Source organism: Cebidichthys violaceus, unplaced genomic scaffold (genome assembly GCF_023349555.1).
Source record: "Cebidichthys violaceus isolate CVI_PGR_0920_01 unplaced genomic scaffold, fCebVio1.0.p SCAF_5, whole genome shotgun sequence".
In the NCBI taxonomy this organism is placed as follows: domain Eukaryota; kingdom Metazoa; phylum Chordata; class Actinopteri; order Perciformes; family Stichaeidae; genus Cebidichthys; species Cebidichthys violaceus.
The window spans coordinates 14456375-14483407 of NW_027176705.1; the positions used below are offsets into that span (position 1 = coordinate 14456375).

At 41.6% G+C, this 27033-nt stretch overlaps 1 protein-coding gene across 1 annotated transcript in view; it reads right to left on the reverse strand.

The window, feature by feature from the left end:
• LOC137887360 (protein diaphanous homolog 3-like) overlaps positions 1-27033 on the reverse strand; it is a 145421-nt gene that overhangs the window by 97017 nt on the left and 21371 nt on the right. Inside the window, exons 5-16 of the mRNA XM_068730285.1 lie at positions 22849-22923; positions 22589-22658; positions 18799-18935; positions 17958-18063; positions 15207-15317; positions 14601-14719; positions 14255-14371; positions 10579-10697; positions 10430-10494; positions 9321-9425; positions 7631-7945; positions 6207-6321 (exon numbers count right to left, since the gene is read on the reverse strand). Of these exons, the coding sequence (XP_068586386.1) occupies positions 6207-6321; positions 7631-7945; positions 9321-9425; positions 10430-10494; positions 10579-10697; positions 14255-14371; positions 14601-14719; positions 15207-15317; positions 17958-18063; positions 18799-18935; positions 22589-22658; positions 22849-22923 (1454 nt within the window). The remainder of the gene's footprint in view (positions 1-6206; positions 6322-7630; positions 7946-9320; positions 9426-10429; positions 10495-10578; positions 10698-14254; positions 14372-14600; positions 14720-15206; positions 15318-17957; positions 18064-18798; positions 18936-22588; positions 22659-22848; positions 22924-27033) is intronic.

Sequence of the window (27033 nt, forward strand, 5' to 3'; positions counted from 1 at the left end):
TGAATCCGTCCCGCTGGTTTGAAACAGTGCAAGCGGTAGAAGCTAGAACATTGATTGCACTCCAAAAAAAATCAAGTGCAAGGTGAAGTTAATCAATGTAGGGCTTTTCACGCAGCACTCAGCCGCAGGCTAAGGAAGCTTCCACACTCCGGAGTGGGCTAAGCCTGACAAGCATCGCCGGCCAATCGGTCTGGAGTGTTAAACATCAGTCACGTGTCAGTCAACGGACACTTAACCCACGGCTCCCTGGGCTAACGGTGTGTGTGAAAGGGGGGCTTAGTTATGCTAAGGTCAACCCTAGGACCAGGGCTAGGGATAGTCCAGGGAATGAAGAATATGCAGTGTGTTAAGTGGTCAACAACTGTTCTCCGGTCCGAGAGTTCAGCAAAGTCAGGCTGAGGTCACACTTTCCCCTGCACAGCCTGAGTAGCTTAAAAACACAGATAATTTAACTGAAACCATTGTCCGTCGATGTGTATTTTGAGTATTTTCTATTTATCCTCTCTCAATACTGCACACAAATACCATTAGGTCACCGTCCCGTAGTTCTGGAAATGATGTCGGTACAAATACCAGAAGGGGTTAAGTTTTCTTAATTGCTAAATAAAAAAAAAACCCTGATATGTCTGACTTATCTGAAATTGAAATCTGGATTAAAGGGAAAATGTGCCCACTATTATGTGGATGTCCAATCAGTGTTGACGGTAAATGTAGTCAACTGAAGCAATTAACTCGTCAGTGTGTGCCGTATTGAGCAGGCTTGATATCTGGACCTGACGCTGAGCCACAGCCAATGAGAGAGCAGGAAACACGGAGGAGGAGTCGCCTGTTAGTCATGAAGAACCCGACACTAAACAGCTGATTTAGAAGATTAAAGAATTAAGAATTAAATTTAATTTTTCCATAAGGGTGGAATGTTTTGTTTAATGTTACCGTTATATTGTTTTCTTATATTTTGTCTTTTACTGTATTGAAACACCTTCTTTGATAAAAACATTGAATTCATTATATTTTTTTAATAAATTGTTGAAATTGTATTCAATTCAACACACTTTCTGATGATAAAATGTGCTTGAATTGTAAAACACAGAACTCAGGAATACATTGAAAACAAAAAGAATATATCAATCTGTAAAAAAAAATAAAAAAAATAAAAAAATAAAAAATCATAGAACCCTACTTTAAGGAAAAAAATTAAATAAATACTAACCTTTAGTTTCTGCTCCAGAGTGAACATGAAGGCAGATCATGCAGCCAAACAGAAGTCGCAAGCATATAAAACAAAGCAAGAGGAGAAAGGGAGAGACACAGAGACAGAGCAAAGAGAGAAGGAGGAGAAGAAGAAGAAGAAGAAGAAGAAGAAGAAGAAGAAGAGCCCGTTAGTGATTTCATGAAGGAAGCATTATTTCAGACATGTTATTGTCAGCAGAGAGACAACAGAAAGCATTACACTAAATATACAGCAATGTTACAGCGCATAGAGAGCCTTTGTGTGCGTTTACAGTAAAAAGAATCACTGTTAAGAAACTCCTCACAATAACAGACTCGCCAAAAGTCGCAACACAGCAAAGTTACAGTTTCTCGCAACGATATCGAATCACGGAATCTCGAGACGCGTCGGTTCACGGAAATAGACTAAACGTTGGAGTGGTGGTAAGTGACTGGAGTCACCGACGGCATCAATAGTCAATGATAACGGCCTCAAATTCACATCAGACCTCACAGGTCAGAGCCGCGGTTCGCTCACTCAAATTGAACATAGTATTACAGCCGTAGCCTTTATTGCATGTATTAACATACTGAATTGCCCATGTACAGATCCTGTCTGTCAAAGTTTTTTTTTTCCGTAAATGTGCTTTGATCCACATTCACAGCCGTGGCTGAAGCATAAACGTCTGAAGCATAAACGTCTGAAAATGATTTGAATGGTTGGGGGGAAAAAAAGAAGACTCTATATTCACGAGTTCAAGCTTGAAACATCATTTTCTCAGTGACAGCACCGTAAAAACACAGATTTTTGCAGACACCGTTTCTCACTACATGGGTCAGGACAATTTGTTACAATGCATTACAATACAGCGCCGCAGTGCGTGGAACGTTCCGGTCTTTCTCTTTAGAAGTTCCTTGACGAAGCCGTGAGAGGAAGGACTCCTCTCCACCCTCAGTCTACGACACAGTTACCACAAAAGACTGCAATTAAAGCCTTCAGATGTCAAGGGAACATATTAAAGCTTAGAGTTCAAAGGCAGACATTGAAGCATCATTAGCTATGCTTAATTCATAATCTGTGGTTATTAATCACAATGAAACAACCCTCACTCGTGGATCTAATGTGCAACTTGAGTTAACCCCAAACTATTCATACTCTGAAAGCTCCATCAATGACTTTTCTCTTATAGCACCCCCCCCCATCCCCCCCCAATATGTGATCAATGCACAAAGAACAAGGCATTCAAATTAAACACAGCCTTTTCCAAGCCAAAGGAACCGATGCGTGAGCAGAGTTTATTTGTTTGGCTGGATATGTAACATAAACCCAAAAATATCTTGATCTGTTTTTAGTAAAAAAGTAAAACCATGAAGACAACTCATAATCCAGTATTGATCCAGCACATGCATCAACATGTCGTAACAATTTGAATGTTACATTCCTCTGTATGTGTCAATGTGTAACATGGTTGTTACCTGTTGCAACGTCTCTTCAGGTCCTTTGAATGAAAGCAGCTGTAGCAGAAACGCTGCAGCCACAGCATCGCCACTAGAATGATCCGTCTTACTGAGCCGGATTGTTTCTGTTGTTTATTGAATCACAACTGAAATGCGAGCTGCATATAAATGTCCTTTCATTGTAACTTGGGAGAAGAGGGACTGGAATTTGAATAGTTAAAAAAATCCAACCAGAGATGCCAAATGTGCAGACATCTGCTCGCACTTCTCAACATTGCATTACTATTCTGATAAGCATGTTCACAGGGAGGTGTCGAAAACCTATTCTGCAGCATGCAATTCTTATGAAGCCATACCTTTTTACTGTTTGTTTTTTTACAACAAGGTCTTTTTTAAGTTTTAGTAGTTCTTTTGTGTCCGTGTTACATTTCACCCTTTTGTCTGCTATCTGGAAAGTGATAATAACAGCGCTTTGAACATCGGCTGACGCACACAGTTATTGGAGGCATCAAGCTTTCAGCACAGGTGACATTCACCCCTGGACTAATAAAGCTGCTGCCTTTAATGGCTGCGGAGGTGTTTGATGCTGCTGCTTAAGGTTGAGATGAGAGGAGGCAGTGGTGCACTTGAGCCTCCTGTGGCCAATGTGAGTATTACAAAAACAAAACATGTTAGCACATGGCAAAAACTTTTTTTTTTTAAATCTTCATCTTTAAAATGTTTACTTTTTAGAAGGGTTGTACTGGGGAAAAAAAACGTCCTTCCACCTGTTCTTCTGTCATAAACACAAGAGAGAAAACTATCTTTTTTGCCATGTAAAGTAGTGACTTTGATACCATTCCCTGCCTAAATATGATATATGATACCACAGCAATAATCTAAAATGTGTAGGGGGGGGCAGTAACAATTCAGGTGGAGGAAGAGTGCTAATTGCTGAATGCCTGGCAGTGGTACGGTTAGATCTAATACAACCAAAATGACTATTTTTTTTTTTTTATCTGACCGTTTCTGATGGACTTGAAGTGCAACTTACAGACAGAATGGATCGATCCATTCTTCTCCTGGCAGGCCTAGTAATTAAGGCGTATTTTGGCCGAATCAATAACACAAACTGATCTTGCCCAATTTGCTCAAAATTATGAAGAGATAAGAAAGAAGAAAAAGAGTTTAACAAAGAAAAAGATTACCTGTATGGATGTGTGATATTGTGAATTTTCAAAAAGGCAAGCAAAGAGAATGAGAGGAAACATGGAATGAAAGTCCATACTTCTTCTTTTTTTATAGCTCCTTTCACATACACAGTTGTCTGTTGCTTCTCCTGTGCTTAAAGCCACTCTGGGATCGCTCCATTAGACTAAAGGCATATCCTTAGAAACATTGCAGAGGAACGTCCTCTCACTGCGTTTGCCCCTAATTGAAAGGTTCCGTTGGTCTTCAGTGATTAGGATAGGCCATTTGTATCAAAGGTTAGCAGCAAATGAGCAGAGATTTGAGAGACGAGCACAGAAATCCACTCATATTATTCAGTGTGGTCTTATTTAATTTGGTTGGCTCTGACCTGCTTGCTCAAAAGTAAAAACACTCATTTACCGCAATTTACTCAGAGAGGAGATGTGCTAAAGTGGCTCTGACCCTTTGCCAAAAAACAACTACCCACTCTGAATAGATAAACAGAGGAGCCATAAAGGATATTGCTGCTGGGACTATAATGTCTACTTAGTCAAATAAACACGCGTATAAATTCTGGTTGAATGTGTCGTTCCAGCCTTCTTTCAACACTTTGAGCAAGACTAATTAAAAAAAAAAAAAACACTCACTGTAATTTTATTTACATTTGATTAAGTCGAGGTCTGCCAGAAACACAACGGTGATGGTTCCGAGCCCCCATCCAAACTCAGCAGTCTGTGTACAGGGTGGCAGGGATCCCCTTAGAAAACAACAGCAAGAGGCGCAAAACATCGCGAAACATGAATGAATATTTAATAAGAGAAACTGAGCGAATGCCATTTTATGCCGTGTACTTTTTGAATGTTTAATGCCGATCCAGATGCTGCTGCTCTTAAGTGAGATGAAACACGATACTACATGGCTGAGTTAATAAAGACGACAAGCCCGCATCGCCGACGCACACGGCAACGGACCCAGCTGGGTTCAACTCGGCTCAGCTGCTACACAGCCTCCACTGGGACGGGAGGAACCAAGGAGGAACGACGACTGGGAGAACGGACTCGAACCCTGAGAAAGGCTCGATTTAGTCAAGTGTTTCATGCCGTTCTTGGCAAATCTAAAATGCATTACCCGCGAGCGGTAACAAACCAGGCGGTCGGCTCGCTGCCGTTCTCTTTTCCGTGCCTCCCCGCATGATGAGAAGGGCTCCACGATTATACTGTAAAATGAAATGCTGCTTGAGAACGTGCGCTGGCTCCGAGACATTACCCTAACCGAGAAGCGCCGTCTGCAGGTGGACATCCTTCCTTTGTACTCTCCGGAGAACACCTGCACGGCTGTCTGTCTACCCGTTTGCCATTTAGATTGCCTCCATTATTCAACACCTTGACGGCAGGGAACACGGGGGGCGCACTGGTGTGTAGTTGGGGAGGGGAGGCAGCATAGACTTGTGACAGGTAGATAACACCTGGATGAATAATTCAAATTGGCTAGCTGAGTTAGTGACAAGACAAGAAAGAAAACACAAGACATGTGAATAAATCATCAGAGAAGGGGCTAATGGACCGCGCATGGGAGAGGACCAGACCGATAGCATCTCATGCTACCTGCTGCTCCAGCTTTAATCCTTCCAACAACCCGCTGCATGAATATTCCACATCTAATCCAGCCAGCCATACTAATGTGTGAGGGTGTACCTGCATGGCGTTCTACATACTAGTAAACAGGAACGCTGATGTTGAGATAACGCTGCGATAACCAGGATGTAATTGTGCTCCATATCCTGCACCGGTACAATATAACAATCAGTGACATTATTGGCCGAGGAAACGTCTAAATAAATGAGGGAATTGAAAATAAACCAGCATTCTGGTTTATGTAGCATTAATAAGACCTCCACCTCCGCTTTAAACAGAAGGGGAAATTGGACCAAATTGAACGAACAAATAAGTGATGACTTCTGTCATGCATATCCATCTCACTATCCATCCACTGAAAGTGATAAAAAGCAGTTTGTTTGCCAACAGTAGCCTTGGGGGTTGGAGCAAGCACTCTAGCACTCGTCTCTATCTATTCTCACGTAATTCTTCTTCAATGAAGACGCATCGCCAGTTGCTCTCTGTAGCAGAGATGCAAAACCACAGAACAGAAACACATTGAGGTCGTTGTTTCTCGCTTGATCGCTCCGGCTCAACTGAGAAAGCCGGACATTTTATTCCCTCGCACCACGGCGAAAATGGAAGCCAATGCGCCACAGAAGGAGACAGAGAGTTGGGACAGGGAAACGGACGGCAGAATATCCGAATCAAAGCGTGATTAATAACTTCATTTTTTTCTAATTAATACATGAATAAATGAAGTGGGAGTCTGACCTGTTCTTTGTGAACCGAAAGTGAGAGCGACTCTGCCGAGGATTTCTGGTTTTGCGTACTGGTTCTCATCTGCCCGCACCCAGAAACAGCTCTCTGACATTTCCTGGGGACGAATCTGAAAACAAACATCCACAGGTCAGCACATTTAGTCAATATAAGAGAATCCCATCATTTGAAGCAGATATTCGTCAAATATCAAAGCCAGTTCCCAAAGCAAACGCATGTCCCGGTAATCTGCCAGTTAATATTTGGAATAGGAATGGCCCGATTGGTCCGGCATCCCGAGCTGTGAGAAGCTTGAATAAATAGTTATTTGAAGAGGTTTTCACAGCAATATAGAATAGATGGAGAAGGAATTATGACCTGTTTAACTTGTGGAATAAACCTTTGACTTATAAAGTGGTTTGTGTGTATGTAACACTACAGTCACTGTTCATGAGTCAAGAGCTCAGCAGCAACCTTTTTGAAAAAGGGTGGCGCCCCGAGGTGAATTTAATGAGTTGTTTTATTTAATATAGGCTTGATGCTGATTATTTCTGAAAGCTGAAGTCGAGTACAATCACTCAATTTCACTTCATCTACCAATTCACGTATTTTACGATGCATATTTTTTTTTAACCTTTTGAGGCTTTTCAATAATCCTTCCATATTTTACTGTTATTTAATGCATTCATGCTACAACTTGGTGGACCAAAGTCGGGCTGAAACTTAAGGTCCCAGTGGAGTCAGGTGACTCGGCACTAATGGCCCATGTGGCCTTGTAGCTGCTGTATGTGTAAGCTGACAACTGTTTGCCAACGCAGTACTATAAGAAAGTGAAAAGCCAACATGTTGTCAAGGCTTTGCTGCTGCTAGATTGCTTGGTGGGTCTGTTGTCACAGAACTCTAATCATTAAAATGTTCAGCCACTGCTCTCTAAAACTGTCGGAGCCAGAGTTGGAAGTTTCAAGTCTTATTACTGAAGAAGTTTCCCCGAACAGCTTTGCCCCAAACATAGCCACATGTGGGTGCTTCATACAGCTGTGCCATAAGGCAGGTCCTCCTCATGCCACTTTGAAATTGCAAGCATATGGTTTTGGTTTGCCGAACACCTGTACCTGTACATCTGAGATTAAATTATTAATCAAACCACAAACTAATATCACTTGTGGTGTGAACCAATATTGCTCCGCGGAGAACAACATCTGTGGAGGAACCATGAAAGCGGCTCTGACAACAGCATCCGATCATCTGTTATTTTCAATTATTAGTACTTGCTTGGCACAGAATAAGGAACTTGTTGTTTAATTCCTAGAAAAACATCTGTACTGTTCGGGTTCGGCCAATGAACATCAGGAACAAAAAGGAAGAAGGAGCTAAGGAAAGGGCCGCTATAAATATCTGGCCTAAATTTCTTGTCCCAAACTTTGTGTTAGTGTTGTTACCTTGGACCAGTTGAGGCGCTTCATGGCGGTCTCAGGCTTGAAATCCTTCTTAGGCCTGAGGCCGTAAGGCAGCGCATGGTGAGTGGGGGAGCCTAGACTACCGCCAAACCCTAGAGGGGGTGGAGGGGGAGCACCAAATGGAGGAGGCAGTCCGGGTGGGGGAGGTGGGGCAGGACAACCGGGTAAAGGAGGCGGAGGAGGAGGAGCGGGCATGCCAGGTGCGGAAGAAGGGGGCGGAGGCCCAGACGGGAGCGCAGAGGAAGACGATGCTTGTCCAACATGGGCAGAGGACAGAACCACAGGTACAGCTCCAAACTGGAAAGGTAGGGAGAAAAAAAAAAAATAATGCTCATTTTACGCAAAGTGGGAAATTTGAAATTACTTCTCTCCAGACTCTGGCAAATATTACATCAAAAATGCCCATGGCAGCCAAAAATGAAAGAAATGTATTATGGAGTCATACTGTCGCAATGGTGATGATACTTGTTGCTGAAATAAAGTCCTTCTTGATTTTGGTCATTTAGAATATGAAGACTGGTTGCTGGTGTTTAGCAGTGCTCAAGAAACCCTTCCTGGATAAATACAATAAATGGTGAATTCACATTTCAACAATAAAAAAAAAAACTGAAAACTGAAAAGAAAAAAATGGAAGCAGACTAAATACAGCATCTGCCAAGCGTGAAGCACAATATGCTTTCCTCTCTAACACCACTGTGCCTCGGATAACGGAGGCGTGGTCTCTCAACCGCCATGCTGAGGCCAAATGCTCAAAAAACTATCAAGAATCTGTCCAGAACCTTCCCACAATGATTAGTTTTTCTTGTTTTTTATTTTTTTTTTTTTTTTTGTAAAGCTAAAAATCAAATGTTATAACTGAGGCTACAAAGTTCCATGAATTGCATCATACAGAGCAAATGGCTTATTGATCCATGCAGCGGTTTTAGATTAAAGACGCACACTAAAGGTCAGCCCTGGGCCTTTACTCTGCCACTGCCTCGAGAGGGAAGAACTCCTCTGCTGATTTAACAAGCGCACCAGCCTGTGTGTCGGTGAGAGTTAGGCTGACAAAGACAGCGAGACAAAGTGTGTGTGTGTGTGTGTGTGAGTGTGTCTGTGTGTACCCGCATTTGTTAAATGTACCACCGCCACTTGAACCAAGGTACTGTTGAGTATTCATTCTGTTTGCTCCCTCAAATTGAAAAATGATTGGGAAAATAAAAAGGAAGTTCTCCTCTCCTCCTCGGAGCGTGTAGTTATCTTGTGGTGCCAGAGCATGGGAGCAACTCTGTGGAGTGTTTGGAGGGGGGGGGGGGGGGGGGGGGGGCTAAGGCCCAGTAGTGAGGTTGAGGTTGAAGAGGGTTGTCAGAATAAATTGCTTTTAGAACAATTTCCTCTCATGGGATGGAGATCAGAGATTCCGAAATGGCCAACATAGGGACTGGTCAGAGTTCTCATTAGACTTAGTGTCTGATAGTCAGTAGAGCCTCCATGTCAGCCCAAACTGCAGGCTCCAGTGGATAAAAACGACACCCCAAAAAATAACGAGCATCTCACAAGAAAGTTGAATTGCAATACGCCACATTTAAATGGGGTTGGTTGAGTCTAATTTAGCGTTTTCTCACATCTCACACCCCCCAAGAATTAGCACAACTCACAAAAGAGGACAGTGAACACAACACAGGTCATTTACCTGGGATCTGAAGGCCTGCAGCTCTGCTTGGAGTTCAGCTATTCTTTCATCACACTTAACCTGCAGAGCTTCTGCCTGCTGTCTACTTAGAAACTCCTCTTCAAACTGGAAAGAGAAGCACATATCCAATAAAAACACACGTCGATATTACATGAATGTAACAAGGAATCAATAGAAGCAGTTAAGTCTGAAGGTGTAATTATTTTATAGACTCAACATTAATTTTACCTTGATTACCTTCGTTTCCTGATTGAATTTCAACCTTTTTTTAAGACTCCAATTCATTAATAAAACCTTTTTAATTACCAAACACACATGCCAATCAGTGAGCCCACCCTTCTAATCAGGATCCACAACCTGCTGCGACCCCGACTTAAATTAATCCCAGCAGTCAACCCATTTGGCCTCAGCGTGTGCGTGTGTGTGTGTGTGTGTGTGTGTGTGTGTGTGTGTGTGTGTGTGTGTGTGTGTGTGCGTGCGTGCGTGCGTGTGTAATACTGTTTTTGCATTGTAGCAAGATACATTTACAAAGATAAAGAGATGAAACTTAATATAGCAGCTCGGGGTGGAGGACACATTAAAACGTACACAATAAACTTTATCTACAGTGAAATGGGAAGAACGAGTTCTTTATGTATCACTGTTCTCCCACTGATAAATCTAGAGCATATGTACAATTGTTGTTGACAAGAAATACCCTTTTTATATTTGGCTTTTAGTTTGGTTTCCTTGATTGTACAATTTTAAAGTAATCCGTCTGATTATTGTTTTATATCCAGTAATACTCACTTTGAAAAGACCGATTTGTTTCTGCTTTTAGGGGGGAAAGAATCAAAGAGCATTTTATAGCAATTTTCTGCTAAGTGTTGACTGCAAATTTGCAGTATGTTTGGCTCTCAAGCTACTGCTACGATCTCTCATTATTATTTACTAACACAAGCCCCCAAGGAATTGTCGGTGCCATGTTTACTTCACAGAGTTAATGTTTTGTTATCTAAAAAGATATTATTTTATGGAACAATTTAGAATAAATGCCTTAGTGGGCTCTGTTTTGATGCGGTGGATGTGCAGGGGGATGAAAATCAAGGTTTTTTTTAGTCAATACTTGCCTTCTGTGCCAGTTCTGAAGCTCTTTGTTCATACTCATCAGTCCGAGCTTTATCTACGCACACCTCTGAAAACAGAAAGCAGAATGAAAGTCACGCGTTTCATTGAAATACCTGTAATGTACATAAACCGCCGGAAGCGTGGGACTTGCCTAAGAGGTGGCTGAAGTCCACATCTAGGCGCTTGCGGTAACCGAAGTCTGGGTCAGTGCCGCTACGGTGGAGCACGATTTGAGACACGCACTCCTCAATGATCTTAAAGTACTGGGGCCTGAGAGTCAGGACAAGAGAGACAAGAGAGACAACAGAGACAAGGAGAAAAAGAACAATTCATTTCATTCTTTTAATCTGACGCGTGCGTTTGCATTTGTACGAGAGCTGTCATCTGGACAGATGGAGGCGTGAGAGAAGACGAAGCAGGGTTAGCGAGGAAATGCGGCACATCCCAACAACCTCTACAGTCGTTGCATATTAGGTATCACAGATTGTAAACATAACAGGGGGCTACTTACCATCACGGCTTATTAGCAAGTCAAATCAAAGCCTGACGTTCAAACATCGGGTGCAATTTGAAACCAGCTGACACAGAGCATCACAGTACGCGTTACCTGCTCGAGCAACATAATGAACGACGTTGACATGAGAATCGGGTCGATCCAGAATTATTGCACGTCTTCCTCCAACACCAAAGGCCACCACACAACAATGGCAGGGAAGGGTAATAGATAGCGAAGAAAGCAAACATAAGAAGGATGGGGGCTGAACACGAGACAGAAGAACAGAGACTGATATACAGCATGTATACCATAGATTAATAAGGTGAATAAAACATTTCTTTCCCCTTTGTTTTTCCTGAATGTAAACTTCCATTGATGATGAATGAAAAGGCTGACGGCCTTGAATATGGGCATTATAATAGGGTAAACACAATGGTACACAAGTTAAGGGTCCTTTGGTTTCTTTAAAATGACTAAAACTTTCATTACACCTTAATAAAAGAACTGTTTTGATGGTATTGAACAATGGGGAATACACAGAAATTACCAGGTGCTGAGTGTATGCGGTTAAACGGTTTCAGATGACTCTGTTATTCTGTGATCATTGCTTTCGACAAAGGGCAGAGAGGAGATATTATAATGCAACAACAGACGACATGCAAGGCTGGAGGCACACAGGGCCATTCATTGCAAGTTAAAGGGAAAATGTCTGTCTGTTCTGCTCATTATCTTACGACAATGTCGCCGAGAGTCCAAATCCCTTCTACACCAAATCATTAACTTATACTTTACAAACATCGATAATCAGGGACCCCTGCCTTCCACCTCCTCCCGAAACACGAGACCGGATCTGATAGCATGAACACCGTGCTGATGATTTAGAAAGTTAACCGACGGAATTCTTTTCTGAATGAAGATACTGACAATCAAATGGAATAAGGCATGTTGTCAGTCAAACTGCTGGTGCTCCTTTCATTACTCTGTGACTTTGAGAGCCCCGTGTAAAAAGGGGACTTTATATATGCTTGACATCAAAGATAAAAAAAAACAACTAAAGATCACTAAGCCAGTCAGTCAGGAGAGATGCAGTGCATTAACAAGGATTTCGTGGGATATGACGTCTTACATGCCAATGCTGAAAATCAATTATATCAAGGGTACTGAACTGCCGGAGGAAAACTTTCAAAATGTATTCTAAAGAAATACTTGAAGCCAAAACTAAAGGAGTGTCTGGCAATCTGCAATATGGTCTGAGAATGAGGGTGGAAATATGCAATCCTCCACGACATTAAACTACCCATTTAACAATCATCACAGTCTTAATAAGAACTAGTCTATACAGTGTGTACAATGATGCGTTTGCCTTTAGGGTAACAGTCATCACATGCTAATGAAGAAAAAAAGTCTTTGCCAACCCAATACTCCCAATAATTAACTGAAAAAGATGTTGTGAATGCATGTATGCTGTCCAAGTGTATATATATATATATATATATATATATATATATCCACCTCCGCACTAAGACACTGAATGCTATTGGCAGCCTAGTCCAAAACACCTAAATAAATCTTGCTTTCATGACAATTGTAGCAATTATTTTTAATGATATAATCTAAAGCCATAAAACGTGGCCATCACAGAGCGGCCATCACAATTACCAATGCATTTTTATTGTGATACAACCCCGTGAAGTTGCTTCAGTCACATTATACTTGGATGAGCACAAGAGAGTTATAATTTATGTTTGCGAGAGGAAAAGGCTTTTAGGATGAGGGCTTGCAAATGTGTCCGACGTCCGTAACGCTATCTTGGTTTAACGAGTTTGGCGGTGTTGTCGGAAAGCAAACCTCCACAAACCCAATTTAGAGCAAGAGAGAGACGCTAACGTTAGCCTAAACTCTGATAGCATCCTGAACCGACTTCCACACAGTGAGAAAAGACTAAGAAACGGTCACAGGGTGGATGTGCAACTATACAATTTCTCCCTTTTTTTCTTTTTTTAGGCGGAGTATGAAATGCTTCCTGACCCTGTTAGTGTCTCTGGGTTAGGTTGCTAGGTTAGGTAAGTAAGTGGTTTGCTTGATGGACATGCCAACGCTAGAGTAGCTTCGGACAGACAGTTTAATTCATCCTTTCACCTTTTTGCTCAAACAGAACTTTGAACAGGGAAGGAAAAAAAAAAAAAAAAAAAGACACCACTCTGAAGTCTTCATTCAGTATACAGAGTATTGCTCTTAATGGAGCATATGGAGGTCTAGTTAGAGCTGCTACGCTATATTGGACATTTCTATTTTCAGCAGAGGGGTTTAGAGAATGGTCAGTTGACTAATTGTTTAAGCAGTAGATTCCAATGACAAATCGTAATATTGAATTATCGGCAATAAAGCACCAATAATATAAAGTTACTGTTGCTGTAATCATGGCGGTCCAGCTGGTTATCTGCCAGAAGATTAAGAAACAACGGGTGTGTGGTGTAGATATGCTATAGTTAATGACAACGGAACACGGGGAGGGCGGTGTGTTTTTTGTGTGTACGCCGATATTCCTACGCCGTTATTAAGGCTGGAAAAACAGACGGCAGCCATAACCCTAATGTTAACATTTCGTAATAATTTCAGATGATGAAAAACAAATCAGCCCACAGCCAGAGCAGAGTGCAAGACAGCTCAGGTGTTGATTTTGGGTGGGAGAAAAACCTGCAGGTGATGCATTTCATATTCTTCAGATTAGAGCTCCATCTTTTGATCAAGCCAAGGTTTAACCCGCACCCTGCTGTGGGAGAGCCAACATAAAATAAGCCTTTGAAAAGTACCATTAATAGGAGATGAGAAACACTCTGGAGCCATGGCTGCTGTAGATTGACTGGAGATGAAAGAGACACCATTCTCTTTGTTAGCCAATGTCATTGAGCGGGGTTTAAGGCGTGAGACCGCCACAAAACATAAGCTCTTCACCAGTGTACATCATTACCGGTGTTCAAAAGCTGCTCAGACCCTCTGCTTGTGCTTGCGTGCGTGCGTGCGTGCGTGTGTGTGCGTTCTCGCTAAATGAGAGATTAAAACTCTATATATGTCAGTCAACGTTATTATTAACACACGGACCATAATTTATATTACCGTACACTTCAGAGCAGAGCGTAACGAAAATAACAGAGCTAATAAATCGAGCTGATTAAAAACAAATAAAGAAAGTCCAAGTCACAGACGTACAAGGGGACACTGAGGGTAATCGAGGGAAGACGATGGGAAGCGAATAAAAGAAAACGCATGCTTCGTTACACTTTAGATAATTAATGTTCGGTAGGTAATGTGTGTGCTGCAGATGTTTTACCTGACCAAGTAGTCATTGCGTATAAGCATCAGGTGCTGCAGTATGGAGAGGAAATAGGGCTCCGCGCTGCTGTCCTTCACCATACTCTGCACGATACTGAACACATCCCCCACATCAGTGCAGAGAGTCAAGGACTTTTGAGCAAAACTAAACACCGCATTTCACGTTCAAAAGAGAAGCAGCTACTGAAACTAGAAGAAAAAAAAAAAAGAGAGATCTTTTTAAGAACAACCGACTTTAGCTGGATGCCTGAATGTTTCACATGTTAACCACATGTACAAGAAAACAGACACTGAATTAGGATCTTAGCGTCACACGTGTCCGTTTGTAATAATGACAAGGATATTCCAGCTCGCTCTTGATGTCCTCCAGCCTGTGAGAGAACTCCATCATGTCCTCTTCTTTGTGCTCCTCGAACACCTTTAACTGAATGTCGAGGGCCTCGTTCCTGATGGTCGCCAGTTGCTGCGGATGGATTAAGGTAGAAAAAGACGAAGAAAGAATAAAAGAGATTAGAATGAAAGAGAATAAATCAGAGAGAAAGGTTTGAGGCCCTCTCTGACATTGGCGCCAACAGGGAAGCATCACACTTAAGTTAAGACGAGGAGCTCGTTCTAAACACTATTACTAATCATGATAAACAGGTGTGGGGACCGGCTCCTCGCTTTCATTTATTTGTTTTCTTGGCAGCTCCAGCAACAATGTTTACAACAGATAAATATGTTAGGTAGATGGCATAAAAGCCAGTAGGAAGATTATTAGCCAAGGCACTAGAAACTTTATTGGATTGTGGGTGCTGGCAGAGGACGCGCTAACTCTCCTCTGTTTCATAAATTATTTGCTGGAGCAAATCTACAATATTCCACTGAGGTGGACAACTCATTTAAATATTAATACAAGGTGAGTGTGTGTGTGTGTGTGTGTGTGTGTGTGTGTGTGTGTGGGTGGTTACCGGCAATATCTCTTTCAGGCCACAGCGCATAAATTCATTTCTGATGTGCAGCCTGAAGTCCAGCTCATCAGGGGATGTTACTAGTGCATTGATGAGCTGCATGCATGCAACCTGCAACATGAAGGGTACACAGAACAATGAGAGAGAGAGAGAGAGAGAGAGAGAGAGAGAGAGAGAGAGAGAGAGAGAGAGAGAGAGAGAGAGAGAGAGAGAGAGAGAGATATGACGGACTTCTTCTTCTAGAAGTTGATGAAAAGCATGCCGCATGCATTCTAAATGAGTCATGTCCCTTGGAAGCAGAGGACCATAACTAATGCATGTCTATTTTCTCCAGCCACCAACTCGGGGGGGCTGATTTTAATATTAATGCAACAACTGCAGACCCATACACACAAAACTAACTAACAGTCAATTTCAGGGCAAACTCGCTCTTTTGGAAGCTGTTTTTCACTCCTCTATGAGTTTGGTTTACTGCTCAGGGACCGCCGCATCCTGTGACTCTTCAACTAGCCGGGCAAACACAGACAGAGAAATCAATTATTGATCAGTAAAGCAATCCACTCATGTGTGAAAAGAGGGTATGGCTATGCTAGAGCCAAGGACGAGTATTCAGACGTTTTCAGGTTCATTGTAAATTCGATTGCGCACTCTATTTCTTTTTTTTTCCTGTCATGGCACTCAATCTTAGTTATTACCAGTCTTCAAAGTAAAATCTTTAATATTATAATACAGATAGGTAGCATTACAAAGTGTCACAAAACCCTTTTTTCTCGACACGTCTCTGGGGTGCAATGGCCGTCAAGAAGACAATGTTGTATTTAAAGACGGTAAGAAATATTTGAATGATCGCCTAAAATCCCAAATAGCCTTCTGTTTCAGTGTACACACATTCATTCAAAGTCAGATCAATACGCAGAGCGTTGACACTTGCTGGAAACACTTAATCAATACCAAGAGACAAGGGAGTGGGAGGGGGAGGGGGGGGGGATCACTGCAATGCTTTCCATCACTTTCCAATATAGATGCTACAGTATGAGAGTATATGAAGTCTGTAATTTGATTCCAGCTAATCAAACATTGTAATCCTTTATATCAGGATATTCAGTCATCACCTCGCATCACACATATGTAAAGACACTCAGACATTAACAAAAAAAAAACAAAAAAACATCAGGCATATTTCATGATTGACGATCTGTTTACATGTGTTAAATGAATGCTGTCCCAGAGCCAAAGGCTGGCAGCCAGTGGAGACTGTGTATGAATGCAGTCCGGTAGGACAGAGAGCCTTTGGCCACACAGTATCACGGTCAGGATAACAGTAGCCATGCTTTAATAATGCATGGGGCTAAAAGGAAACTGTGCTGTGTATTAGGAAGTGGAAAGTAATAACAAAGCATCAAAGCCTTCCCCGACTCTTTTCCTCCTCCGTCGCTTCCACCCTCTTAGGGCCTCCCTACGGTTTTGCACCTGTCAAAGGTAGTTACAGCAAACTGAAAGCAAACGCTGCGGATCTTGGCTACGGGGGGCAAAAGAGGTATCATCATAGATTTGAGTTTAACATTGGTCACTGCATGAGTATATGAAACAACCAAAGGAGCAAAAGGTAATGCATTTTAGATTGTTTTGCTGGTCTGGTGTGTGTGTGTGTGTGTGTGTGTGTGTGTGTGTGTGTGTGTGTGTGTGTGTGTGTGTGTGTGTGTGCGTGTGTGTGTGTGTGGTATTGGATGAATGATCACTCTCTTCACATCCCTCAGCTACCAATTAAAAATGCAGTAAAACATACTTTAATCATGAATTACATTATTGGGACACAAACCGATGCCGTCCCGCTTTAAAGCAGCCCGTGTGTAATATCTCAGTGTGTGCATCAGCGGGGAGATGATACGTCGGAACAAGTATGTCCACGGAGAGACGGATTACAAGTAAAGGGAGAGCATCAGATGATTAAATGGACAATGTACATGGACACGTAAATAATTTGCCAAACCATAAAGTTGATTAAGGGGGGACTCTGGGTTTACTGTATATAAACTTTTGAGCAGGAGAAAGGCAAAGCTTCTTTATCTATAGATTGGATTAGAGATTGTTAACTCTTGTTGTTGTTGTTGTGGTGTTGTTTTTCTTAGCTGCTGTTGTTTTTACTGCACAATGATTTAATTCCTAGTCTGTTCTACAGCTCGTAATTAGCTAAAATGCTAACAGTATCACCAGTAGTGGTTATTACATATGGCAACTGCAAATCATGGAAGATCTTTATCTCAATTGAGCCATTAGCACCATTACACAATGATTCTGTTCATTACTGAACAGGTGCTAGGCAATTAACCTCAACTAGGACACTTAACCATTATCGATACATAAACCAATTCCCTCCAAGAACAGTGGATAAACACTAGCCACTGAATATATACGGGAAGACAAAACTTTGATAACTACAATAATAGTCTATATATATATATATATATATATATATATATATATATATATATATATATATATATATATATATAGGTGCTTCAATGTTGCCATTGTGGCTGGAACACCCAGTTTTGGCTTAAAACAAGACTAACTAAAAAACGTCTTTATCAGACTAAAGATCTTGTGACTAAGAGACCCTTGAGCACAGAGCGGTTGGTGATGTATTAAAGTAGTCAACTTCCTACAGCCTTTCCATATTTCATTTCAGAGAAATCTGAGTGAAACGACAGGGGTGTCAAAAGCCGCATAGTGCATGCGCTTTGCACTTACTTGTAATTGAACCGAACGATCTCGTAGTCCCTGGACAATGGGGCTGAACCTCTCCATGGCTCGCCACTCCCCTGCCGTGGTGATTGCTTCAAGGACCTTTTCCAAACTAAACGAAAAACACGAAATGCATGAGCGCACAATTGGGGAGAAAAAGACATAAGACATACATTCATTTAAAGGGATTTTGACCGAGCGCTCTGTCCTTTTCCGCTGCGCCCCGAGGTTCCTTTATTGTCAGTTTGACACGAGTGGATTCGGGGGGGGGGGGGGATTCCATCACCTTCACACTGAAACGGAACTCATGACTCAAGTAGGATCGTGATAAAACTTAGAAGGATCAATAATTAACTCATGTTAATAACTAAATCAACTCAAAATATTATTTTTTACTTGAAAATGCATACTGTACTATATATAAATTATTTTCTATCTAACATGACACTAAAGCCACTTTGAATCTCTCAACCTATTTCCTGCATTTTTAATCAGGCACGACTCTTGTAATACGTTGCTAATATACAGTAGTATATAGTGGCACCAGTTTTGTGATACGTTCTTTTCTGAGTGACAATGGCACTCATAAAATATAGGCCTCTCTTTCACTTATTCCAAATATTTAACTCAGACATTGTGTCGACTCAGCCTTTTGCTAATTGTTGGATTTGCGCTTCACCTCCTATATTGTAGGGCCGCGCAAAGCCCTTTGATTTGAATTTTGATAATGAGTAATAACTGGTAGTTATCAACCCAGTCTCGCTTTTGCAAAATCAAAAAAACATTGTCTTTCAAAATGACAAAAAGACACGGATATGTTGACAGAATGAATGAAGGCCGAGCATACGTGTTCTCTTCGCCCACAATGCAGATGGCTGACAGCAGCTTCACCACGTCAGTCATCATGGCAGACTGGGAGGGATCAATGGCTCTTGCCAGTAACGCAAGACTTTTCTCCTCAGCCAGGATACGATCCAAGCCGTACTGCAGAAAACACAAACGCAAAACATGATTAACCAGAGATGCTGCGATTCTCCCCATTTCCAACAACAAGAACACAATGTGCCGAGGAACGGTCGAACCGACATCGTTCACAAGATCCATTCAAATTCAAGATATTAACCTTCACTCCGAATTAAGTTTGAATGATCAAATGTTTGGCCAAAGTTAGACTCAAGGTTAACAGTGATTTTAGTTCCAGATATAATGCAATGCCATTCAGAGGTTTGGCACAGCGCAGAACATGGCCGACAGAAAATGTGATTAAATGGCAGAGAAGTTATTGAGCTGATTTAGATGAGTTCTGCTTTGAGCGTTTTACTGTATGTTGTATGCCAAAGCCCCCCAAAAAAAGAAGAAAAAACAATCCTGTAAGAGCAGCGTCTTTAAAAGTACCCTGATTGTATGTGTACTTGTTAATACAGTAGTAGGATGTGATAACAGCACTGTACAATGAAGAGGCGTTTCAGCAACAGTCAGCTGTAATTACTGCTGAACAATGAGAACACAGTTTTATTCATTGCTTGTGGTTAATAAAATCTTTTTTTGTTTTTTTGTTTTTTAATTAAAATGTCCGGGACAAATAATGCATTTTAATTAATTCACTCTTTGTATCGCAATGAATCGGGCTTTTCTTTTACCAAGGAAGGCATCAGAAAGTGATGCTTTTTTTCTCTCTTTTGAAAAACAATTACAGAGTGCTTCTGTTGACCCGGCACTAACACCGAGCGCTACCGGGCACTCAAATCAAATTGTCTGTTTGCCTGTTTGATGTGGGCTTTCTACATTTGAAGAGGCACATTTGTCCTTGCATCTGAACAGTCATGTTTAAGTAGTTAAATCGTTTGCTTACTTTGTTAGAAATATCATTACTTTTCTGTCACATGTCTGTCATGGTATATTCCCTCATCTCACGCATTAAACTAATCAAATAATTAACAGCTTCACAAAATTTCATGACAAGAGCGCAGTAATTAAACGGTGTACTTGTGTATATATATTTCCATTTTATTTGTTATATCTTGTATTATGTGTAATAACGTATCCCACGGTCTCATCTCATCTCATCTCATCTTTGACCGCTTATCCGGGATCGGGTCGCGGGGGCAACAGCTCCAGCAGGTGGACCCCAAACTTCCCTTTCCCGAGCCACGTCAGCCAGCTCTGACTGGGGGATCCCGAGGCGCTCCCAGGCCAGTTTGGAGATATAGTCCCTCCACCTGGTCCTGGGCCTCCCTCGGGGTCTCCTCCCAGCTGGTCGTGCCTGGAACACCTCCCTAGGGAGGCGCCCAGGTGGCATCCTCACCAGATGCCCGAACCACCTCAACTGGCTCCTTTCCACGCAAAGGAGCAGCGGCTCTACTCCGAGTCCCTCACGGATGACCAAACCTCTCACCCTATCTCTGAGGGAGACGCCAGCCACCCTCCTGAGGAAACCCATTTCGACCGCTTGTACTCGCGATCTAATTCTTTCGGTCCCACTGAGCTTTTTGTTGTTATTGCCTTGTTTTTGCTGCTTTGACTGTCTGTTTTTAAGGGTGCTATATAAATAAAGATATTTTTATTATTATAACTTGTGTACTTCTGTGCTGAAGAAGCCAGGTGGTTGCTGAATTTCCAGAAACAAAAGAAAGATGAACTGTGACAGCCCTCTGTCAGCGCTAAAAAAAACAAAACAGAAGTTGACACAGCTGGAGAAGGATCGTCTATTCAAACACACGTCTGATGTATACACTATATCTATTTTATGAAGTGTTTTGATATACTTTGTAAAAACCTGGCAGATCTTCTCAATGCCATCGTTTACATACAGTTTAAAGTAGCGTAGCTACAAGACGAAGAGTGTAAATACTGACAAAAATGTAGTCGTAACAAAATCACAAAAATAAAATAGAAGTAAAATTCAGAGTTGTAGATTGTATACTAATCTATATTGGATCATTTTCTTGATAATGCTAAGTTCAAAGGGCACTTTCACAGGGTGGTAACCTTTAGCATTACATTATTACGCCATTGGTGGCAGACAATAGAAAATACGCAACTGTGTGACTTGATGCAGGAAAGGCAGAAGAAGAAGAAGAAGAAGAAGAAGAAGAAGAAAAGGTTGCTCTGACAGCTGGCAGAGAACACCTGTCTTCTTGGCATTGTGGGTACATCCCATCCCAAGATGCCTCTCTAGCCAGGGAAAGGTCTGGGCTGACAGAGAGGCCTACGGGTAAATGCTGGCGTCTGGCGTCTGTTGAGACGCAGGATTACATGAGACCTTACAGCACACTTTGTGCCAAGGCGCCTGTATATCGGTCTCCGCTGGGGTTTAGCTCCATGTGGCAAGATTTTATTTTATTATTTTTTTTTTTTCCAGAGCAACTGTAGACTAACAGCATACAAGGAGGAAAAGCAGAAGCTTTGTAAAAAAAAAAAAAAAAAAAGTAAAGATACTTCAACGGGACATATTTTTAAGAGCAGGCGCTTAAGCCTGGCCAGTAGTTCATTACAGTTGTCTATTAACCTTGAGTGGAAACATTTTATCACAATGTGATCATATTGTTTTCAAAATGCCATTTTGTTTATTTTCCTTCTCAAGGTAATCTGCTGGAACACAGCGGCTGTCCGTGTCCATTTATGTCCACGGACCAAACTCTGCTGCGGCCAAGAGCTACTATAAAAAGGAACAAAACTCACACACTAATCCATAACCATAAGTCTATTTTGCACGATCCTGTTGCATTTACAATGCATCTAAAAATCTGTAAAGTAAACAAACTGCTTAGTTTGAGATGCAATATCTACACACAACAAAACGACACGAGATATAGAAACACACTGTTGTGTGATTTGTGGTTATTCATTTATTATATTTATTATTACCACATTGAAAGAATAAATATGCAAATAAAGTTGTTTCTCTCTTTCTCTCTCTCTCTTTCCTTCACTTACACTCTTTGTTGACTACCAACTCCAGAGCGGGGACTTTTTGCACGCCAGGAAACTTAGATCTGTGCAAATGTGTCACACAGCATCATCCAGATTGCATCAGGACATTAGTAAAACTCCCACCAATTGGCTCCATATTGTTGTGAAGCTCTTCTTCTCCACTGGTCATAAACCCTTTGTAATTGAAATCCCAGGTGCCTAATTTGGTAATTGCATGACAACACCAGATGTCGACGTGGATGGGATTAAAATTACCCTTGGAGATCAGACTCGACTCAAAATACAAAAAGTTATTTCAGATAGATTATTTTTTTTTTTTTCCTCGAAGGGTAAAAGGACAAAACGGAACAACATGAACGTAGGAATAGTAAAATTCTGACTTTGTTGGTAGAACACCACAGCTGCACCTTTAATGAGTCTATGAGAGTTCATCCAATGGCAAACACATAAATGTTGGCTATAATGCCCACAGACACAAATAACCATAAACACAAAATCTTTAAATTAACTGAAAAAAAAAAATTCTCCTTCTACTTGTTTTCTCTCAACGAAACTAAATACTAGTAAAGAACGTAGTGTTGGACAATTAAAAGCATTAATCTAAGGTTAAACAAACTAGGCAACTTACTGTACTACCAAAATTAAGAAACATTATCAATTGGGACTGCTGACAAAAAAAAAAAAAAAAAAAGTATTGTCTTTACCTTATTGTTCATGACGGCTTTGAGACACTGGACAACTTTGTGTTGATTCTTTTTGTCGAGCTTCTCTTGCCTAGAGACACGAGAGAGTAATGAGGAGCAGTTGGTCTCTAAAGTACAGCGTGAAGACTCCAAACTGTATGCAGGGTGTTTGAAAAGGAGCGTACATTGTCATAAACAGATGCAGGACTCTGAATAAAGAACTGGAGTGAGAGAGGAGAGAGTCTGTGCAAGAATACACACAAGTGAGGCCGTAAACTTACTGCTTCTTCAACAGCAACCTTTCCAAAACGTCCAGCAGCAGTCCGAGACCCTCGTGCCCGAAGCTCTGCACCCAACTGAAATAACAAACATCCAATCAATATCATAACAGTGTAAAACTGACAACTGACGGCAACACTTCCATTCTCATCCGTCACTGTGGAAAGTTTTAAGAAAGGGAAAAAAACAAGTAGAATTCAGTACTTTGTGCTGAGGAGAAAGCAGCAGAAGCAAACACAGGATCTACAGCATGTAGGAAGAACATCTGCAGTGAGATATTATCGACATAGGGAAAGCACATTCAGACACAGTTAAAGCTAGAATTTCAAGTTGCGTAGTCTGAACCAATACTGCATTTTTGAGGATAATAACCCTATCAATATTTGAGAATTCAAAGATCTAATAATGGTCATTAAACACATGATGAAAACAAACATCTTTGAAAAGGATTCCATAAATGTGACCGAGGTACATACTGAGCAGGACATTTTACAGTTGAAAAAGAAACGCATACAAACAAAATGTTGTTAAAGGCCTTTTACCCAGTGGCATTGAGCTTCTGAGTGAAAAAACGAAAAAAATGGCAAAAAACAAACAAATCACAATGCAGAGTAAGGAGTTCGAGGCCAGAGGGAAATGGAGGTTATACTAATATGATGCAAGTGACATTTGTGAGACGTATCATTCTCAAGGAGGTTAAGCAAGTTCACACCGCTCCATCACGAACGCTATCGGACTGCTCTGTGTGCGAAAGTTGATTTAAGACATTTTATGGAGAAGGTGCCTTTGATGGATCCCAGGGAACTGCTGCCTGTGATGAAAAGAAGTACTACCGAAAGCATGGGACAAACATAATGTATAGCTTTATGTTCTTTATAAAAGGGCGTATTTCTTTTCCAGTGAAGGAGACATAGTTTGAAGAAGGCAATGTGTCTACAAAGAGAATCAAACCAATTCCTATTTTACATGAGTGCTCGTGAAAATATCAGACATTAAAAGGGACAGTTTGGGCGTTTTAAAGTGGGCTTGCATGAGGTACTCATCCACAGTCAGTGTATTAGCTACAGGAAAAGGTCAGCATGCCCCGATTTTGGAGAAACTGACAAGTATAAACACGGAAGCGAGGTAATACATAGCTGTGGACGTGGGCAGCAGCAAAATGGATTTTAGCCACCTAAAAGAAAAGCCCAGCTAAACAAAAACAATGCATCAGTTTAAGTGAACGCTGTATTTCCTCTGGCACGATCAACATTATCACGACATCTGAATATGTGGTGTTTATTAAGTTAACGGGGCTTTTTATCTGGCTCAGCTTCTGTAATCGACCCTTCGCTAAGCCCCGCCCCCCCGCTGCAGTCACAGCTACCATGGAGCCCACACTGTCACTAACGGCACTCCCCGCATGAATATTGACCATCGAGTGATCAAACGGTGAAAGGAAATAGTTCCTACATGAAGCTGTTAACGAGGTCTGCGAATTATCTTGAATAACCGACTTCTGGAAAAAGCTGTTTTTTTAAGCAATTTTTTTTTTTGTTGCCGCTTTGATCACACCAAATTTAGCAATATTCACGACCAATTCTTCAAAACTAGGCAGCTCACACCTAAACAATCTAGATTGATAAATAGCACTACAGGTAAGAGGAAAAAAAATATGCATCTTTTTTATTTTGGAGTGAACTTTCCCTTTAAGCTTGTTCCTCAACAATGTGTGTGTGAGAGAGAGAGAGAGAGAGAGAGAGAGAGAGAGAGAGAGAGAGAGAGAGAGAGAGAGAGAGAGAGATAGTGGCGCATAGCATAACAGGAGCAATACACATTTGCCTCACAAAAACTATTCCAATTTTGAGATTTCTTGGATAGAATCAAAACAGAATGGCAATTAAGATAAAAAGCTGTGTGAGTATTTCTCGTCACTGAGACATCAAATGCTGGAGATCCAAAGTTTTTAACCAAATGTGACGGTAGGCAATGAGACAAAGAGCAGTGACAACTTCACGAGAACAGAGAAGTTTTAACTTTGATTCAAATAAGGAGCAGAAACGGGAACAAATAAAATGTTTAGGCAAAACCCTTTAGGGTATGCAAAAAACAAAGAGAGCAGGAGTGAGATTGGGAGCGACGGCACCTCCCTCCTGAGTGAAACTGAATAACCTCTCTGAACATTAGCATTCAGTGTTTGTACAGTCCTAATCAACAAGCTGCATGCCTGCCAGCATCAAATCTACAGGAATTCTCAAAGGTGAAGTCATAAAATGGGAAGCCGTTATCCGAGTTGAATGTCTTTTAAAAGGAGTTGTATGTAGATCATGCGTCTTTCCTCGTTTTGTTTCGCATAATATGTTGTTCACACCTTGAATGAACACAGGTGATGGCTGATTTCCATTCATTTTCCACCAAAAAAAACAAGGAAACGCTGCACTCGTGACTTTTTTCAATGCAGTGACTCAATATACGAGCAAATTTGACTGCAAACGGCGTCAGGGAAAGTTGATTCTTTTTCGATTGAAAAAAAAGAAAAAGAAAAAAAAAGACCATTGGGCCACCGCAGCGGGTAATTCAAGCTCGTGTAATTGAATTTAGCTCACCAACTTTGCTGCTTTAAATTCTGTACCTTCACAAGGATAGCTACAGCGACTGGTGAGGTGGTTCATACAGATCCCAGGTACCGTTTCAAAACAATTACAAAGTGCTGAAGTCTGAAGTGTACAGTAGTGAGCATCACACACACACACACACACACACACACACACACACACACACACACACATCACAGTCTCATGCACATTAGAGTTGGGAAATCATCTGTTTTCTGATCGCCACATGATCATTGAACTTCGGCTAATCGATTGAGACATTGCCGCTCCGTAGGTACAGTTCTTGCAAAACTCTAGACCCTCTTGATCAAACATTTGTACACAAACAACCTCATACTGGGAGTCAGATTTAGGCTTTATATCCAAACTGTGTGAAACCGTGTGAGCTACATGTAGCAATCATCAAGGGGGAAACATGTAGCTTCACCAGGATGTGTTGGGTTTTAGTATGGCCAACCATCGGGGCAATCATTGCACAAACGAATAAGCAACAACACTAATTTTGAAAAGTTTGTTGATCTATGATAATATTAGCGAACGGTAAGGCCGATTTTAAAATCACCACGGCTTCAATTCTACCTGACCTCCGCTGTTATAAAAGCCTTATTCTAAGCTAACCTTCTACAGCGAGGAAGCAGAGTAGGTGTACGAGTATGTCGGTGACAGGGTCGAGAAAATAAGGGAGGCTGACAAAAACTGTCACTGACAAAGACAGGGACGGCCGCCGCCGCCAAGGTAACTAAGTATTGAGGCTCTCGTGATTTAGGAAAAAAAATAAATCACTTCTCACTGGTCCGTGGCCCTGGCCATTGTGGTTATAGAGTAGGCAAGGCGAGGGTCTCGACACGAGCGTCATTGAAATGCATCACTCAGTGGCTACCGCACGCTGGCTTTTCATCATCAGCAGCTGAGGCAGAGAGCAAAGGAAAACAACCAGTTGATCTATAGCAGGAATTATTGCACAGGAAGCCAACAAGCCTGTACTGTCAGGGTCTGCTGCAACAAATTTGAAAGACATCTGCCTTGAAACACATGAGTGTTTTCAAAAGGCTTTAAAAAAAAAAGGCGTCGGGTAAGAGGCCTGGTGAATTTAGTACATCTCAGAGCCCAGAAAAAGGGGCAATTTAATAGCTGTCCACAACACCTGGAGAGAAGTCTCATCTTCACGAGCGAGAGCCATCAGGCCGAGGCAATAATGCATCCAACGAATGCGTCTCCGTCATAGCTGAAGGTCAGGAAGCAGAGCGGGGAGGAGACGGATAAAGCTGTGCAGACAGACACTGTGCGCTTCTATTGATCTCTGTGCATTGTGTTAACTCACCTAGCCTTCTACTTTTACGCTGACAATGAACAGCTCAATGAAAGGACTACGACGCGTGCTCACGCCCAACGTAAGCACAGACGGAGATCGCCTGGTCGGTTTTGTCCGGTGACAAGGTTTCTAACGAGGGCTACTAAAAAGACAGAGAGGCTAGTGAGAGAGAGAAAACTGGATTACTTTGTGCAACCACCGATATGGCAGAAGTTGCCCTTGTTTCGAAAATGAGTCGGGGTCCAGCTTATAGCCACCAACAGAGGCTTGTGTGTTTAATA